General features: G+C 66.8%; 1 protein-coding gene across 1 annotated transcript; it reads right to left on the reverse strand.

Annotated features, from left to right (window-relative positions):
* Positions 1 to 13,316: 13,316 nt before the first annotated feature.
* DDN (dendrin) lies at positions 13,317 to 16,335 on the reverse strand. Its single transcript, XM_074935534.1, is given in 5 exon segments — positions 13,317 to 15,219; positions 15,804 to 16,036; positions 16,038 to 16,127; positions 16,130 to 16,155; positions 16,158 to 16,335. Coding segments are annotated over 5 exon segments (2,367 nt in total). The 5' UTR covers positions 16,273 to 16,335.

The following is a 16,335-nucleotide window of genomic DNA, read 5'->3' on the forward strand; positions in this document are numbered from 1 at the left end:
CGCAGCAGGAGGGCTTTCCCCAAGGGGCTGGGCCGGGGCAGAACAAGGCCTCAAGGGTGGCAGTTAAACCAGACAGACGCTAGCGGGAACGAATGCACGGCCTTCTCCCACCCAGGGTGCCGAGCCAGGGCAGCAAGCGCCCGAAGGGAAGTGGACTCGCCGTGTCTCGACGGCTCCAGCTGCAGAGCGGAGGGTCTGGATGATGCGTTAGCCAGACACACGTCGCTAGCCTGGCTGCAGCAAGCAGGGTGAGACAGGAGGTCCCATGAGCGGCTCTAACAGGGCCTGCTCACCTGCAGATCTCTGTAGCTGCTCAGAGGTTAACCCCCCACCCCGGCGGGACACGGGCCCTGAGCCGGCAACGCGGCACCTCGAGTGGGACAGTATCAAATGCTCAGGAGTGGCGCTGGGGGCGTTTCCAGAAATACCTTCTCGTGGCGCTAGCGGAAAAGCTGATGCTTAGAAAGAAAGAAAGAAGAAGGGAAAAAAAAGATTGTCCCTGTTTCTTGCCAAGGTGAAAAACACTCCCTGGTGCGGTAAAATAAAGAAATGCACAGAAAAAAAAAAAAAAGACTGGAAAGAAACACATCCCGAAATAACCCTCCGGCAGCATCACCCTTGTCTGCCGGGAGCTATCGCTCTGCTAAATTCTGCCATGCCCAGGGCATGAAAATAACCCTGTTTGCCTGCGGTGGAGAGTTAAGAATATAGATAATGACATTCTTATAAGTCACCTCTGTTACTCAGGCTTTCCAGAGGGCTTGCTGAGCCATATCACACCTTCAGCAGACAAAGCCCCCCTGAGATAGAGTCACACACACACAACTGGCCTGCAGGGTGCAAATTATCTGGGCTTTTATAAATACACTGGGTGGCTTTAAATATAGCTCCCCGCCCCCTCCCCCTGCGCTGTTCTGGGCCTGAGCTGGGAAATGCGCTCCCTGCCCTCCCCCAGCCCCGTGGAAAGCCCATCACAGCTGGGAAGCTGTGCGACATCTGGCACCCTTCGTCACTGGCTGGACTTTCCAGAAGGGTTTTTGATGTGTGTGTGGTGGTGATGGGGGGAGCGGCTGGTAGCTGAGTGCTGAAGGAAACACTCCAGCTTTTCAGTGCATTAAATCGTGTGCGCTAGTGTCACACGCACACTCACACTCACCCGTGTCACACCTTCCCTGTGAACAGCAACGGGGGCTCCAGCGGTGGGGTCCAAGCACTGGAAAAGCTGGGCCAGAAGCGTGGCCCGTGCCTCGCGCTGCCCATCTGGGGGCTGGGCTGGGGGGTGTCTCATCCAGCCTGCAGAGCAAGAGAGCTGGGGGCGGGCTAGCTGGGGAGGGGATGATGGAGGCTGCAGCCCGGGCAGGGAGCCTTGGGATGCCACTGCTGCGAGCCCGCAAAGCCCGGCGGCCCTGCCCCGGGAAAGGCTCAGGGGGAGATGGGTGACGTGCACACGACATCGGGGAGCGGGTGGGTGGCCATGGTGAGAAGAGGAGACGTCCCCTTAGCTCGCCAGCACCCTGCGCTGGCCCAGGGAATGTTCCCCTCAGGCTGATTGGGCATTTGGGGCGGGGGAGGGCCCATACTGGCACCATACTGGGGGGCATTCTGCCACCACAGGCTCGGCCTGTCACATGGGACCAGCCAAGGTCACCTGTGGCTTCCCTCCCAGCATCCTGGCTAAAGTCCAGTGCGGGCAATTCCCTCTGGTCCCGCCACATCCCCTGTGGGCTCCAGCCTCTCCGTCTCTTCCTGCCCCAGCCAGGCAGGGCACCGCTGTGTAGTTAACAGCTGCCGCATTCCATCCCAGAGGTGGCTGCCTCTCAGCAGTGGGGGAAGTGACAGGAGTGGCTGGCACCAGCCCAGCCTCTCTCTCCGGGGGAGGTGAAGGGGGTTCCCACCTCTGCAGCTACATTGGTGCAGACTTCCCCCATCTCCGCAAGCCAGATTGTGCCTGTTACCAAAGGGGCTCAAGCCAGGGAGTCCCCCCTCCTGGACTCCAGTGGGTGCTCGGGAGATGGTCAGGATCGGGACCATTCCTACCACAGCGGGGGAGGGGAGTCCAGATGTGGAGTTTGGTTCATGTGCCCCCAGCCACATCCTGGCGCAGGGGAGGGGGCTGTTGTGGGAACGCGGGAGCCGCTCCCCTGCACCGATTACTCAACGTCAGCTTTAGCTCAGCCCGGTTCATATTAATCCTCGGAAGTAATTTAGCCGTCTCCGCTCGCAGCCCCGTCATTGTGGCCTGACCAGCCCCTTGCCTGCCTTCTAATTAACTCCTTGTGCCTCCGGTTTTGTGTCCCGCGAATACCCCACCTGGCCGGGCCCGCCTCTCCGCTTCCCCCCTCCCCGGGAGCATTCCTGTCCCGTCGGGCTAAGGCTCCGCAGCAACCGTGGCAGGGATCGCCCCTAATCCGCGGGCACGCCGGCATCTGCTGGAAAGGCAGCCCGCCACCCCCTGGCTGTTAGGTGACCAAGGCCTGAGAGAAACAATTAGGGACAAAGCTGAGAGCCCCAGGGGTCTAATACAAACCTTCACGGGACGGTTGTGTGGCATTTGGGGAGTTTAATGAATTGTCCATCATGCTTTTCAGGTCTGGTCGGCGGGGCTGGATTAATCTGAGAAACCACAGTGGGTAGGAGCCACTAAGCCTGTATTTATTACTCTTCCATTGTAACTAATTGAGGTAATTATCTGTGACTCCAGCCCTGCTTAACAATGCCGCATTCACGCCGCAAGGCTGTGTCCCCCCACCACCCCCCCGCAGCCCCTCTCGCTGAGCCGAGGGGCCGCACCGCAGAGCACCATGGGCCTGCCCACAAGGCCCTGCGCCTGCCAAGGGGCAAATACACAGCCCCTGGCCCAGAGACGGGCATCTCCCAGCTCGCTGCTCAGCCCCACCAGTGACGGGGGTCTGGCCTGGCAGTACAGCGCCCAGCAGCACCTGGGCCGTGCGGGGCGAGGATGGCGGCCCTGGACCCACAGGCCCACTCCTTCTCCATGTGCATTTTGCACTGGCTTGCAGCCGGCCCTCTGGAGTACTAGGGGGCTGGTTTGGCCAGACTACAGGGCCAGGGGTTCAAGCCAGGGCACGGCCCATGCGTTGACTGTGAGGGCCCCAGCTCCGGCCCATCGAGGCGTGGGGAACACCTCGCCAGAGCAGGCGTTGCAGCTAAAGGGCAGGTCTGCAGTCGGGCGGGGGGCGGTCAGAGCCAATCCTGCAGCAATCTGACCCCTGCGGTGCCTGGGGGCTGTTCTCCCCCGCCCGCCGCCACCCCCCCACTTCTGCCCCGTGCTCTTCTCTCCTGCAAGCGCCTTGCAAGGGGTGAGAATTCACCCCCACGAGGTTCCCAGGCAGGCCCCCCCCCCGCACCCCTGCTCCCCCCCCCTGCACCCCTGCTCCCCCCCCCCCCCCGGCCAGGACGGTGGGGGTTGGCCTACTGCACAGCGACATCTTGTGGCCGCCTGTGGGAACCACACCGCAGGACGGCTCCAGCCCTCCCAGTCCGTGCCCAGGGCCCAGTGCAGCTGCCATGGTGGTGGCAGTGGAAGTGTGGGGGCAGGGGAGCATGAGGCCTCGCTCATCTACGTGCACCCTGAGCCCCCCCTTTACTTGCCCTCCCCCCCCCAGCCCCTGCTGTCTTCCCCATTCTGGCCAGCAACCCGCCTCCCTCCTGGGCTGGCCCGCGTGGTGCTGAGCCTGTCCCCATTAGACAGCCACCCCCCAGTTATCCCCACCCCGAGCTACAGCAATCAGCCCCCCCCCCCCCAAAAAAAAGCTGGGAGCTGCCAGGCTGAGCGCCGCCCCTGTGGGGGCAGGCTGGGGCCCAGAGCAGGGAGGAAGTGGAGGGCCAGGAGGGGCACCATTGCAGGCCTGCCCAGCGCCCGTCTTCCCCCAGCCCCATGAGCAGAGAGCGGCCCTCCCCGGCCTCCCAGCTCTCCCTGCCAGCCCAGTGGGTGGAGAAGGGATGCTGTGGGGCAGGGGCAGGGGCAGGGGCAGGGGAAGGATGCTAGGAGCAGATGAGCCAAGCACCAGGCCCAGCCTGCCAACCCCACGGCTCACGAGTCACTGCCTTGTTGGGCCCCGCAGCGGTGACAGAGAAGCTTCTGACTTGGGGCAGGGAGCTACCAGCACCCCACCTGCCCCTCCTGCCTCTGGCCCCCCATCCCCAGGCACCCCAGCTGCCTTGCCCCCAGCCCCGGCTGCCCTGCGGCTGGGTGGGCTCGCTCTCCCAGGCCCAGCACAGCACACGACAGGGAGGTGGGCAGGTGGCTGGGCGGGCAGGGCCAGGTGCAAAGCGCTCGGCTCTGGGAGGGCCTGGCACATTCTCGTGGGCATGGCCAGGTGTGCACTTGCACACTCACCCCCCACGCACACACTCGTGCACCCTCACATACACCCCCGAGGCTCACCAGGCTGGAATCCCAACACAGCAGTGCCAGGAGGAAGCTCACAGCCCTGGGGCCTCAAGAGGGCACTGTTGTGAGGAAGTTCACACTGCCAAAACAGAGGCTCTCAGCTCCCCTTCCCCACCCGATGAGGCGGGTATCATCACTGTCCGGGGGTCAGTACTAGCCCCAGCAGGACACCCCATGCCCTGCCTTGAGCGGGGCAAAGGCAGCTTGGTGATGGGACCAGGGTGCTGTAGGGCAGGCTCCAAACAGGTGTCCCTGGGTGCCAGAGATGGGACAGCTCTGGGGTGCCCTCAGCTTTACCCAGCCTGGATTTAAATGGATGGGAAAGGGGCAACCTAGTTGGCTGCTCAGTCTATGGGGCGCGGGAACCACAGGGTCTGTCTGTGCCCAGAGAGCCCCCTTCGCATTCACCGTGAGCTGGGCCCTGGCGCGGCAGCCAGCTCCAGGCACTGCCACAGCCCTGCTGCACCACAACAAACCCAGACGTGCCGGCTGCCCCCCCTCGCTCAGCACCAGAGCTGCCCCCCGTCGCCAGGCCAGGACCAGCTGGGACCCCAAGGAACAGGAGCCGGCTGCTGCAACCGCATCGGATTGTCCTGGAGTCTCCTGGAGCGAACCCTTTCCTGAAGGTTTCAGAGTAGCAGCCGCGTTAGTCTGTATTCGCAAAAAGAAAAGGAGGACTTGTGGCACCTTAGAGACTAACCAATTTATTGGAGCAGAAGCTTTCGTGAGCTACAGCTGAATGCATCCGATGAAGTGAGCTGTAGCTCACGAAAGCTCATGCTCAAATAAATTGGTTAGTCTCTAGGGTGCCACAAGTCCTCCTTTCCTGAAGGATTGTGTCCTGTGCTGAGACCTGCAGGGGTATGAACCCGAACCAGCCCCCGCGTCACCATCGCCCGCAAGGGTCGGTCACCACCAGCCCTGGGGCCTCCCGGCCGGAGCCCTGGGTGTGTGCGGCCGGCAGGGCAGGAGCGGGGCTGGAGGTCCGGGGCCTGATCCTGCTCTCAGCTGCAGCACGTAAATCTGGGACTCCCCCTCCCAGGGAAGCAGCAGCAGAAGCCAGGCCAGGCCCCGTCCACAGCAGCCCAGCTGCCTTTAATTTGGGCCCCATCCCCGAGGGGAGAGGCCGTGGGTCAGGCCTGCCTGCGGTTCGCCTTGGCCTGCATGCTGCCCAGCCCAGCCCCAGCCTGCTCTGCGCCCCCCAGCCAGCCCCCGCACACTCTGTGCCCCCCAGCCAGCCCCCGCCGGCAGCTCTGTGCCCCCCAGCCAGCCCCCGCCAGCAGCTCTGCGCCCCCCAGCTCAGCCCCCGCCCGCTCTGTGCCCCCCCAGTCCAGCCCCCGCCGGCAGCTCTGCGCCCCTCAGCCCAGCCCCCACCTGCTCTGTGCCCCCCCTAAATATCAGGCGTATGGAGTCTTCCCCACCTCCAGCGAGCCCCTCCCAAAGGTTTGTCGGACATTTGCGTTACACAAGGGCTCTGGTCTGCACTGTGCCCACAGCCCTGGCATCTGGGCACCAGCCTGCTGCCTTGGCCCAGCAGAGACGAGCTGGCTCCTCCCCCAGCCCCCTTCCCCCAGGGGCCAGGCCCTGCTGGTGCTGGCCCCCGGCTGGCTCCACGCCGTGTGGCCGAGGCCCCGTGGCTGGCAGGGGTGTGGCCGGGAGCGAGCCCCAGAGCTGCGCTCCGGAGCCAGGCCTGAGCGGGTGGCTGTGGTTGAGCGAGCAGCTGTTCCCGGCTGTGGTGAGTCGGGGCCCCGGGCGTGCCGCTCGCTCGCGGGAGCCCTTCCCCGGCGCTGGGCAGTTCAGCGAGAGGCCAAACCCAGCCCGGCCCTGCCCCCAGCGTGTGTGGCCAGCGGGGCGGGAGGTCGGGGCTCCCCAGAGCCAGGGGGAGCGGGGAGGAGGTCGGCACTGGGGAGCTGTTCCAGCCATGCAGCGTGGAGACACTGCCCAGGCCTGCTCCCCAGCCAGGCCCCGGGGCTACTGCTGGCTGAGACCCCGAGCCCCTGGCACTCACCGCACGCCAGAGATACAGTGCGGGGTCCACGGACACACAACGGGGTGCAAGGCCTGGGGGTGCGCACGCACACACACGAGCCTGTACAGATGTGAACACACAAGCACACACACATGCATACACGGGTGCGCGCCCGCCCCCTCCTCCTGGGACCTGCTGGGACCCCCCTGCGCCCCGGCTGGCGACCGGCGCCCAGATTGCGGGCTGGGCCATGCCGGGAAGGAGCCATTCGGGACCGAAAGCTCCTCGCACGGCTCCAGGGTCGGGGAGGGCCGGGGACTGTGGATGGGAGGGGATGGCGAGGAGGGTGGGGGGTCTCGATCATCTCCAGCCGCCAGAAGGCAGCTGAGACCTGGCCAAACTCGTTGCCTTTCCGAGCGTCCTCTGCTCCCGCCCCGCCGCCCACCAGGTGAGGGCGGATTTCTCGGGCCGGTCTGTCCTGCAGGGCCGCACCAGGCCAGGCAAATTGGGAGCAGATTCCCCGGCCAGCCTTGGGCGTTACAGGAATGGGGCGGGCGGTGGCCGGCCGCTTGCCGTGACTCAGGCGCTCCCTCCTCTGCGGGCGGCGGGTTCACATCTGGATCCCCCTCATCGTGCCCCCCCATGCACCCAACCCCCCCCCCCAGCGCTGGCTATGGCCGCTCGCTGCGCTGGTTTCTGCACGGCACCGGGGCCCAGAGTCAAACACAGCGGAGCCAGAGAGCAGCAGGCACAATGCGGTGCCAGCAGGGGGCGCTGGGGGTGCAGGGCAGGGCGCAGGCTGGGCCGGGGGGAGCGCCTGGCTACTCCAGCCCCAGCCTCTCCCAGTAGGGGGCGCTGTGGGTGCAGGGGGGGCACGATGAGGTGCGGGGAGGCGAGCTGCCCCGTTCCGCTGCCCCTCCAATCCCACATAAGGCTCATTTCCCCCTGCCCTGCCAGCCTGCTCCCGAGCAGGTACCCAAGCCCTCGCCCCATGCCAGGCATGCCGGGGACTCCTCCCAGCACCCCCTGGGCATGGGACCTTTCACCGTTGGGGGGCCCAGTACTTAGATCCCGCGGTGGGGCGGGGATACCAGGCTGGAGAGGCCAACAAGACAAAGGGGGTATGGAGGAGCCGGGGGCCCCTTCCTCTACCCAGTGGCAGCAGGTGCATCCTTATTGGGGCCCCCTCTTGCCCTGGCCGGGGTCTCCCAGCCGCCCTCAGGGAAGGGGGAGTTTTCCCAGCCGGAGGGGGGGTTGCAGTGGAAATGCTCCGGTGACGTTGCACCGCCCCGGGCATCCCAGACGAGAGGCCCCCGCTGGGAATTTGGGGCTTGTGGTCAAGCCGGGATCTGTCCTAATTGCAGGTCTGCTGGCGGGATCGGGCAGCTCCTGTGTCACCCGGACCAGTCAGAGGCTGCGTGGCCGGGGCCCTGGGCAGCTCGCCCAGCCCACCTGTGGGCACCGCCGCCCGCTCGCCCCCACCCGCCCTGGCCATGGCTGGGGTCAAAGGTCAGGGGGAGTCCGCGGGCCCAGCCCGGCTCGAGAGAGAAGAGCAGAGATGGAGTCAGCCCCTCTCACAGCTGGTGTATCGTGCGCCCCTCATGGCACCACACTCTGCGTGTCACACGTCACAGACACCCCCCCAGTGCGTCACACGCTCACCCACCAGCGTGCGCACACACACACTCCATACACAACACCCAGACACACGTGTTGGGCCGGCACCTGGACGCCACCAGATGTGTTCACAGGTCCCCAACCCGCACACGCATCCCGTGCCCACCCGCATGGCAGGCCTGCGCTCAGTGTGAGGACACACGTCCCCGTGCAGGCTCTGAGCGCGCACACGCACAGAGGGATGTGTGATAACACACCCATGTGCACACCCCCCACCCCGGTGCATGGGGCTTGGGGGGACGGTACCGTGGGGAATGCCCAGGGGGAGGAGGACCCAATCCCCACCTTTGGCCAGTACTCAGACCCCCTGGGCCAGGGGCAGGGCCTCAGGGAGAGCTGGGTGAGTGATCTGCAGGGGAGCAGGGTTTGCGGGGGGCTAGGCCCATCCTCCCCGGAGTTCAGCCGGCATGTGCTGGGTTTGGGGGCAGAGGGCAGCTGAGGTTCTGGCACCGGCCGGAGCTGGATTTAGACGGTCATTTTCTCAGCAGGGAGCTGGGAGGGGTTTGGGCAGCGCTCGGCTCATGGAAACCATCGTCCCGGTCTTCCCCCGCAGTCTGTGGCGCACCCACCGCGTCGGCTTCCAGCCCCACGGAGCAGGGCAAGTGCCAGGGCAGGGGGTGCCCTCCCAGGGCCTGGGGGTCTGACACCCCCGTTGCTCAGAGCGCCCGGGCCCCCTGCCCCCACACTCCAGCTGGCTTCACCTGGGCTTTGGGATGTTTCCATCCTGCAGCTCGGGGGGTGGATCAGAACTGAGCCCCCTGTGCTCCCCGAACCGGCTGAGTCCGGTCTTGCCACAAATCCATGGCTGCCTGGCTCAGCGCGGGCGCCCGAGACTACGGCGAGACGGCAGGAGAGGAGTCCAAACTCCCCAGCCACTCCCACCAGAGGAGAATCTCTGCTAGCCATCAGCACTACAGGGCTCATGACCCACAGGCGAGAGGGGCTTAGTCCAAGCAGCAGTGGGCAGGGCTGCACCAATCACCTGGGCTCTGCGGCCCATTTCCAAACCCACCCACCACCAGCCTGGGGGCAATGGGGGGCAGGGCTGATGGGGAAACACCCAGCGTGGGGCAGGCAGAGACCAGGGAACCGCTGCCCCAGGGGGCATTGGTAAAGAGTGGGCTCAGCAGGCCCTGGGGAGCAGGCCAGGCTGGCTTGGGCGGGGTGGTAGGAGCCTCTCACCTGTGAGTGGCTGGGTCCAGTCTAGGCCCCTGTTAGCGGCTCCGGCAGGTTGTTCCCATCAGACGATGCCGTGAGTTGAGTTTGGTGGGTCACAGCTCACTCCGGGTGTCATGGAAGCTATATGCTGGATCCGCCCTGTCTCAGCAGACAGGCCAAGGGATGAAGGAGCTGCAGCTCGAGCTCCCCACCTGCCCCTGGGTTCAACACGGCTGGAACCCTGGGCAGTCCACCAAGGCCCTGGGGTGCCAAACACTTTCGCTCTGCCCCCCTCCCTGCTCCCCTGCCAGCTGGGCTCCCATCAGTTGAGGCCAGTTAGACCAAGTGGCCCTGGTTTTCAGGGAGGCTCAGCTCTGCTGAGTGCCAGGGCACCAGGCGGGGTCCATGGCTGCATGGCACCCCCGGAAATCAGGCCCTGAAAGTACCGCGGCCTGGACCCCAAACCGACCCGCTCACCCCTGAGAGCAGCCAGCACTCAGCAGAGAATGTGTGCACTGCCCCCTGGGCCATGGGCCCCCTTTGTGCCCCTCCCCACCCCCAGACTAGTGTCCTGGCCCCCCAGCACCCTGGGCAGTTCTTACCCCAGGGGGTGCAACATACCACCTCTGTGGTTTGCATTTTGCCCTGGGACAAGTGACCCCTCGGGAAAGAGGAGGTGGGGGTGCGATGCAGGAATCAGCCCCGTCTCTATCTACAGCCCCTTCAGCGGTGGGGCCCTGGCCCTGCTGGGCACCCCCACAACACCCGGCACGATCCACAACGACCCCACCGTTCCTGCTCCGTGTCCGTCCCAGCTGGGTGCCCGGGGGGGCCAGCCTGAACGGGCAGCCGAGAGGAGATGCTCTGGGACGTGGGTCACGTGACCAGCCGGGGGGCACAGAGCCCTTTCCATGGTAAAGCCAGGTGCTGGGGCCCGGGGAAGGTGGGCCCATGTGTGTGGGGCTGGCCCACAGGGGGGCACAGGGGCAGGTCTCGGCCAGTGTGAACAGCAAGGGGGGATCTGATAGCTCCTGTGGGTCTCCCAAGCTCTCAGCCAAGTGGCACACACAGGTTCTGGCTCAGCCAGCTGTGAGGGGCCAGAGGCCAGGGTGACGGGCTGGGATCCCCGGCCTGGAGACACTGGGAACTGGCCCTTCTGGCCCGGGGCCCCCCAGCTCTCCCCGGGGCCCAGTGTCCACACGGGATCCCAGCAGTCGAGAGTGAGCAGAACTAGGAGCCTGCGGCCTCTGGCTGAGCCGCCGGGAGGGGAGCACTCCAGCTGGGGGGCGAGGGTTGGTTTTTTTAACCTGCCGGGGTCTCTTTAAAAGGAAACAAGGCGAGAAAGTCATCACAGTCCTGAAATAGGGCTCGGGCTGGCACCGCAGGGGGCGGGAGAGCGGCCAGCGCCAGGCCTTTGTGTTGGCGGGCAGAGTCCACCTAGAAAAGGCTCCTTAAAAAAGGAAAGTGTGAGTGGCTGACAGCAGGATCCTGCGCTGGGGTTTATATTTACCCGCCTGACTCAGAGCCCGAGCTCACCCCTGCCCGGAATCCGGGACATGCTCCGGCTGGGGGGGGCGGCCGGAGTCCAGGGCGCCAGGAGAGACGGGGTTAGCTAAAGGACAGCAAAAGATGATTCCCCCGCAGCGAGCCCCGTGGGGGGCTGGAATCATTGCCCCTAGGGCTGGGGCGGGGAGCCCCTTGGCCTGGGTTCTGAGGGCCAGACTGGGGCTCCAGCCAACGGAGGGGAGGGGTCCGGGGCCTGGCACTCCCAGGGAAATACAAGGAAAGGGAGGAGCTAGACCAGGTGATGGGGGTGACTGAGATTAGGTCTGGGACACCTGGGTTCTATTTCCAATGACAGGAAGGGAGAGGGGTCTACATGGGTTAGAGCAGGGGGGGCTGGGAGGCAGGACTCCTGGGTTCTCTCCCTGGCTCGGAGCGGGGTCTAGTGGGTTGGAGCAGTGGGGCTGGGAGGCAGGACTCCTGGGTTCTCTCCCTGGCTCGGAGCGGGGTCTAGTGGGTTGGAGCAGCAGGGCTGGGAGGCAGGACTCCTGGGTTCTCTCCCTGGCTCGGGGTGAGGAGCGGGGTCTAGTGGGTTGGAGTAGGGGGGCCGGGAGGCAGGACTCCTGGGTTCCATTCCCGGCAGTGGGTGGGGAACGTTGCCTACTGGGGCAGAGCGGGAATCAGTCAGGACTCCTGGGTCCCACAGTCATTCCCCGGCGCATGGCACCTCCTGGCTGCCCTGGGCAGTGAGGTCCCAGCCGGCTGCTGCAGACCTGTGTCAGGGAGATAATGACAGGGCCCGCGGGAGGTGGAGGAGCTGGTTTTAAATAAAGTGCAAATTGGACACATTAGTTGTGCGGTTTGTTTTCTTTCCAGCTGGGGGATCCTTCCCCCATGGGCAGCATGAGTAAGAGGTGGTGGCTGTCCCAGCATGGGGGGCAGGAGGGCTTTTTGCCATCCCCCGGGTGACTCACCTGCTGGAGTCCCAGCAGCTCCCCAGGTGCCCCGTGAGGTCAGAGCCCTCAGCCACAGCCCAAACCAAAGGTTGGCAAGGGGGGGCCCTTCACTCATTCATTGCCCCCCCCTTGCCCACGGGGACCCAGCGAGGCTGCCAAGGACCACGCCTCCCCCAGCACCGAAATACCCCACCCAGGATTCATGCATCTGGAGGGATGGCGGGGGGGCAGGACTCCTGGTTTCTATTATGGGAGGGGAGTGGGGTCTAGTGGGGGTGTGAGCGTGGGGGGCTGGGAGCCAGGACTCCTGGGTTCTCTCCCAGCCCCTGGCCTCCACAGACCCATGTTATTCAATACAGCTTTGCTGCGGGGGCAGGCCGGCGGCTGCGATGGGGGTGGGGAGAAGCTCCCCCCAAACAAAGAGCCCCGGGACCGAGCCGTGCCCCGGAGCCCCCGCCCCGCGTGCCAGGGGGCTGGGAGCTGCGCCCGCGGGCCGGCTGCTGGGCAAACTTGGGTGCGTCGCGCCCTCTAGTGGCGGTTCCGGGAACGGCCGCCTCCAGCCGCCTCCCAATTGTTTGGGGATGGGCGCGGGGCGGAGGGTCTCTTCTACCCTCCCTGCGTTTGGTTGTGAACCCTGGTGCCGGGGTCGGGAATTCTCACCCCGCCCGCCCCCCACCAGGGAGTCAGCAACCCAGTGTTGTGACTCGCCTGTTTCTTGAAGGCCTTTCATCTCCAAGGAGCCCAAAGCCTCTTTCCCCAGCAATGGCTCCGCCCAGCGCGGAAATGCAGCCACCTCTGGGGTGGGGCGCTGCAGCTGTTTGGACGCACAGGGAATCCCTCACCCAGCAATGGAATGCAGCCACCTCTGGGGCAGAGCCCTGCAGCTGTTTGTCAGCAAAGCTGCACAGGAGTCCAGGCCCAGGCAGCTGCAAGTAGCGAGGGGTTGGTCAGGGTATAAACTCACAGACACGGCAACAAGGCCGGGGCAGAGGCCCCCCCAGGGGTTTATTTCTCTGTGGAACATTTTACAGCAGGCTCAATTCACACAGAAGAGTCTGGGGTACAGACACAGAATCCTCCATTAACTGCCCCCCGGCAGGGCCGTGTCCAGGGCAGGGTGAGCGGGGCAGCTGCCCAGGGTGCAAAGGCATGGGGGGCGGGGGGGGAATGGGGTGTAAAAATGGTGAAAAAACCCGATGGGAGTGTGTGCAAATATGCTTGCTCACCACAGGCGCTAAAACGCCTTGTTACGGCTCTGCCAGGAACGGTGCCAGGGCCCGGGGTGCCAGGCCGGCACTGACTACGCAGATGGCGTGAGAGGAAGCCCGGCCTGGGGGCCTAGCTGGGTCTAACCCGGTGCGTCCCTTCCAGTCGGCTCCCTGCACCCCTCTGGGCTCCCAGCCCCACCCCTGGTGATGAGCCCTTCTGGGGGTCAGCCTTGTTCTCCCAAAACTAAGGGGTATTTGAGTTGCCCAGCTCAGCCATACCCCACCAAGCCACACCCTGGCAGGACACGCCCCTCATGGACACGCCCTGCCAGGCCCCGCCCCTCCTAAATATGTGAGAAGGAGAGAGGAGGGCAGGGGCAAGGGGAAAAAAGCGCAGGGTGCATGAGTGGGGCAGGGCCCCTCCATCGCCCTCACCCCCTTCTGGGCCCCGCTGCCCCGGCCCCGCTCAACTCCAACCCCCCTGGCCGCCCGGCCTCAGGGCTGGGTCCCGCCCTGGCCCCCAGGAGCCCCCCCCGGCCGGCCGGGAGGACAGTGGCGTCGGAGCCGCTGCTCTCCAGGCTGCTGCTGCTGTAGGCCAGGGCGCCGTGGCGCGGGCGCCCCCCCCCGGCCACGGGGCTGCGTGGGGCCGGGCCCTCGGGCTCCTCGTCCGTGTCCGAGTCGGGCGCCGTGTGCTGGCGGATGCGGGACATGGCCTCGCGCAGGTCGCGGGTGCAGAGCGCCGGGGGCTTGGCGCCGGGCCGGGCTCGGGGACGCAGGGCCTGCGGCTCGCCGCGACTGGCACCGTCCCCGGGAGCCTCCCTGCCCCAACCCGGCCCTGGCTCCGCTGGTGGATGGGTGCCATCCCCAGGGGTCTCCCTGCTGCACGGGACCCCCGGCGGCGCTTCGGGGGAAGCAGCCGGGCTGGGCAGCCCATGCACTCTGGGGACCCCCACCAGCGGCTCCGGGCTGCCAGGAAGGGCTGCTCCTGCCTGCTGGCCCCAGCACCCAGGGGTCTCTTGCTGGGCACAGGCCCCTTGCTGCTCCACCAGGCCCAGCTCGGCCATGGGGAGCCCCAAGATGCGAGCCGCCCTCTCCCCCAGGGAGCCGTCACCAGGGGAAGGGGAAGGGGGTGGGGGCCCTGCCGCCCACTCGGAGGCCCCAAGGTGGGGTCGGCTGGCCAAGAGCAGCCTCTGGCATGGTGAGGCCGGGTCCCGGGGCGGGGGGGACCCCAGGAGCTGCACCTGCTTCCGCCGGGGGGGCGGGATGTACTCGGCGCGGATCACCACGCAGGTGGCATCGATCACAAAGACGCCCCCATGGCAGCTTCGGCCTTCGGCTGCGGGGGACTGGCCAGGTGCCTTCCCCGCGGGGCGGGGAGAGGGGGGTGCCCTGCGTTCTGGCCGGACCCTCTGCTCCCAGCCCTCCCGCTGCCCACTCCTGGCGCTGCCCGTGGAGCTGGGCGCGTAGCCAAAGCCCCAGCCGGAGGGGAGTCGCTGCCAGCCCGGGGCAGAGCTGGGCCCCGCTGCATCCCAGCCCCCGGAGCCATGGGCCCTGCCAGCCTCTCCAGATGCCCGGGGCAGCGTGTGGCTGCCACCGTCTGTGCTGGACAGCGGGCGGAAGAGGGAGTCGGCCGAGCCACCCCGGGCCGTGGGTCGCACCGTGCCCTCCAGCCCCGGGCAGAAGAGCCCTGACCCAGCGCGGCGTCCCAGGGAGCCCGACCCTGCGTGGTAGCTCCAGCCACCCAGGACCTCCTGGGGGAGCCTGGCCAGCCGCTGCCGGGGGCGGCCTGAGCAGGGGGTGGGCTCCGGGCTTCCTCCGGCGGGCCCCTTCCCATGGGGTGCTGCCCGGCCCCGCTTGGCGGCCGGCGGCTTGGGGGCAGCGCGGGGCCGCTTGGTGGGGAGGGTGCGGTGGGGTGCGTCGTAGGCGGGGGGCGAGACATAGGGCGGGGGCCGCGGCTCGTTCGGCTTGCGGCTGCCCTGCCCCACCCGGAGCCGCCTCAGCATGTGGGTCTCATAGCTGGGGGGCCCGGCTGGGGGTGCCCCCCCGGCGCTCCCTGCCAGCCGCCTCCTGCCCAGGACGCTGGCCGCTGCCCCCTGCCCCCTCCTCTCTGGGGGGGCTGCCCAGCCCAGGCCCCTCCTGCCCTCCGAGCCGCCCCTCAGCTTCCTCTCGTTGGGGGCGTCCCAGTCCCCTGGCGCCCCCTTCCCCAGCAGGGGGTCGCCGCTGGAGGGCAGGTGCTGCAGAGGAATCGTCTTGCTCCACGTGGGGTCCTGATGCGCACGGGGCCCCGGGCGCCGGGCCGGCCACAGCTCAGCCGCGAGGCGCTTCTCCAGACACCTGCAAGGCAGAGACCCGCTCAGGGGGACCCGGCCGCCCCACCCACTGCTAGGCCGCTTGCCGGGGGTGGGGCTCAGAGGCCCCGGATAGCTCACTGTGGGGGTGGGGAGGGTCCCACTAACTGGGGGGGGGGTGCACACCAGGGTGGAACATGGGGCGACCCTGCTCCTAGCACTGCCCCTCCCATGCTGGCAGACACCCCCTGGCTTTCCTGGCCCCGCGGGGAGGGCAGGAGTGCCCTGGGTGCCCACACATGGGGTGGGAGACAGGCAGGGGTTGCAAGGGGTTTGCCGTGTGCAGGAAGCGGGGGTGCCTGATGGGAATCGGGGAGCCTTGGCCAGCAGTGCAGGGGCGGGGGGGCCCTGTTGGGTTGACGCCAGGGAAAGGGGAGATGCGTCCCAGTGCTGACCCACAGCCCCCTTCTAGCCCAGCCCTGGGCTCCCCCCGTCACACAGCTCTGCCGGTGCCCCTCACTCCTGACCTGCAGCCCCCTGCTCAGGCAAGCGAGCCTAGGGAAAAGCTTTGCAAAGCGATGCCCTCCGCCCCCTGGGAGGAATGATCTAGTGAGACAGGCCCTGACTCACGCGTACTCCCCCGAGATGCTCCGGTAGATCCAGGGGGTGCTGGAGCCCCGTGCGGGCCAGTGCCCTGGGTCCATGGCGCTGCCGTGGCTGCAACAAGAGACCGTGTTAATCTCAACCACCAGCAGGTCCGTCCGCTTGCAGATCTGCAGGTGCCCAGTGCCTGGTGCCCCCCACGGCCCATGGCCCCCCAGCACTGGGCAGCCCAGCATGGTCCCAGGGGACTTGCTTGTCCGGGCGTGGTGAGCCAGGCGAGCCCACGAGGGAGCGCTCCGCGGAGAGGGAGGGCTGGGGGCTGCCTGCGCCCACGGGCTGCTTGCGAGCTTGGGAGCTCTGCGCCAGGGCTGTGTCGGGAGCAGCTCTTTGTGCGGGCGGGTGAGTGCCAGCCTGCCAGCAGCCGGAACAGAGCGTGCACACGGGGAGACAGGCACGCAGCATGCACACACACACTCAGAGTGCTTGGACCGTGCATGCCCTGAAACACACGCAGCTCCCCAGCCGGGCCTGCAGCCTGGCCCCTGCCAGAATACCTGGC

Source organism: Natator depressus, chromosome 20, assembly GCF_965152275.1.
Source record: "Natator depressus isolate rNatDep1 chromosome 20, rNatDep2.hap1, whole genome shotgun sequence".
NCBI classification, from domain to species: Eukaryota; Metazoa; Chordata; order Testudines; family Cheloniidae; genus Natator; species Natator depressus.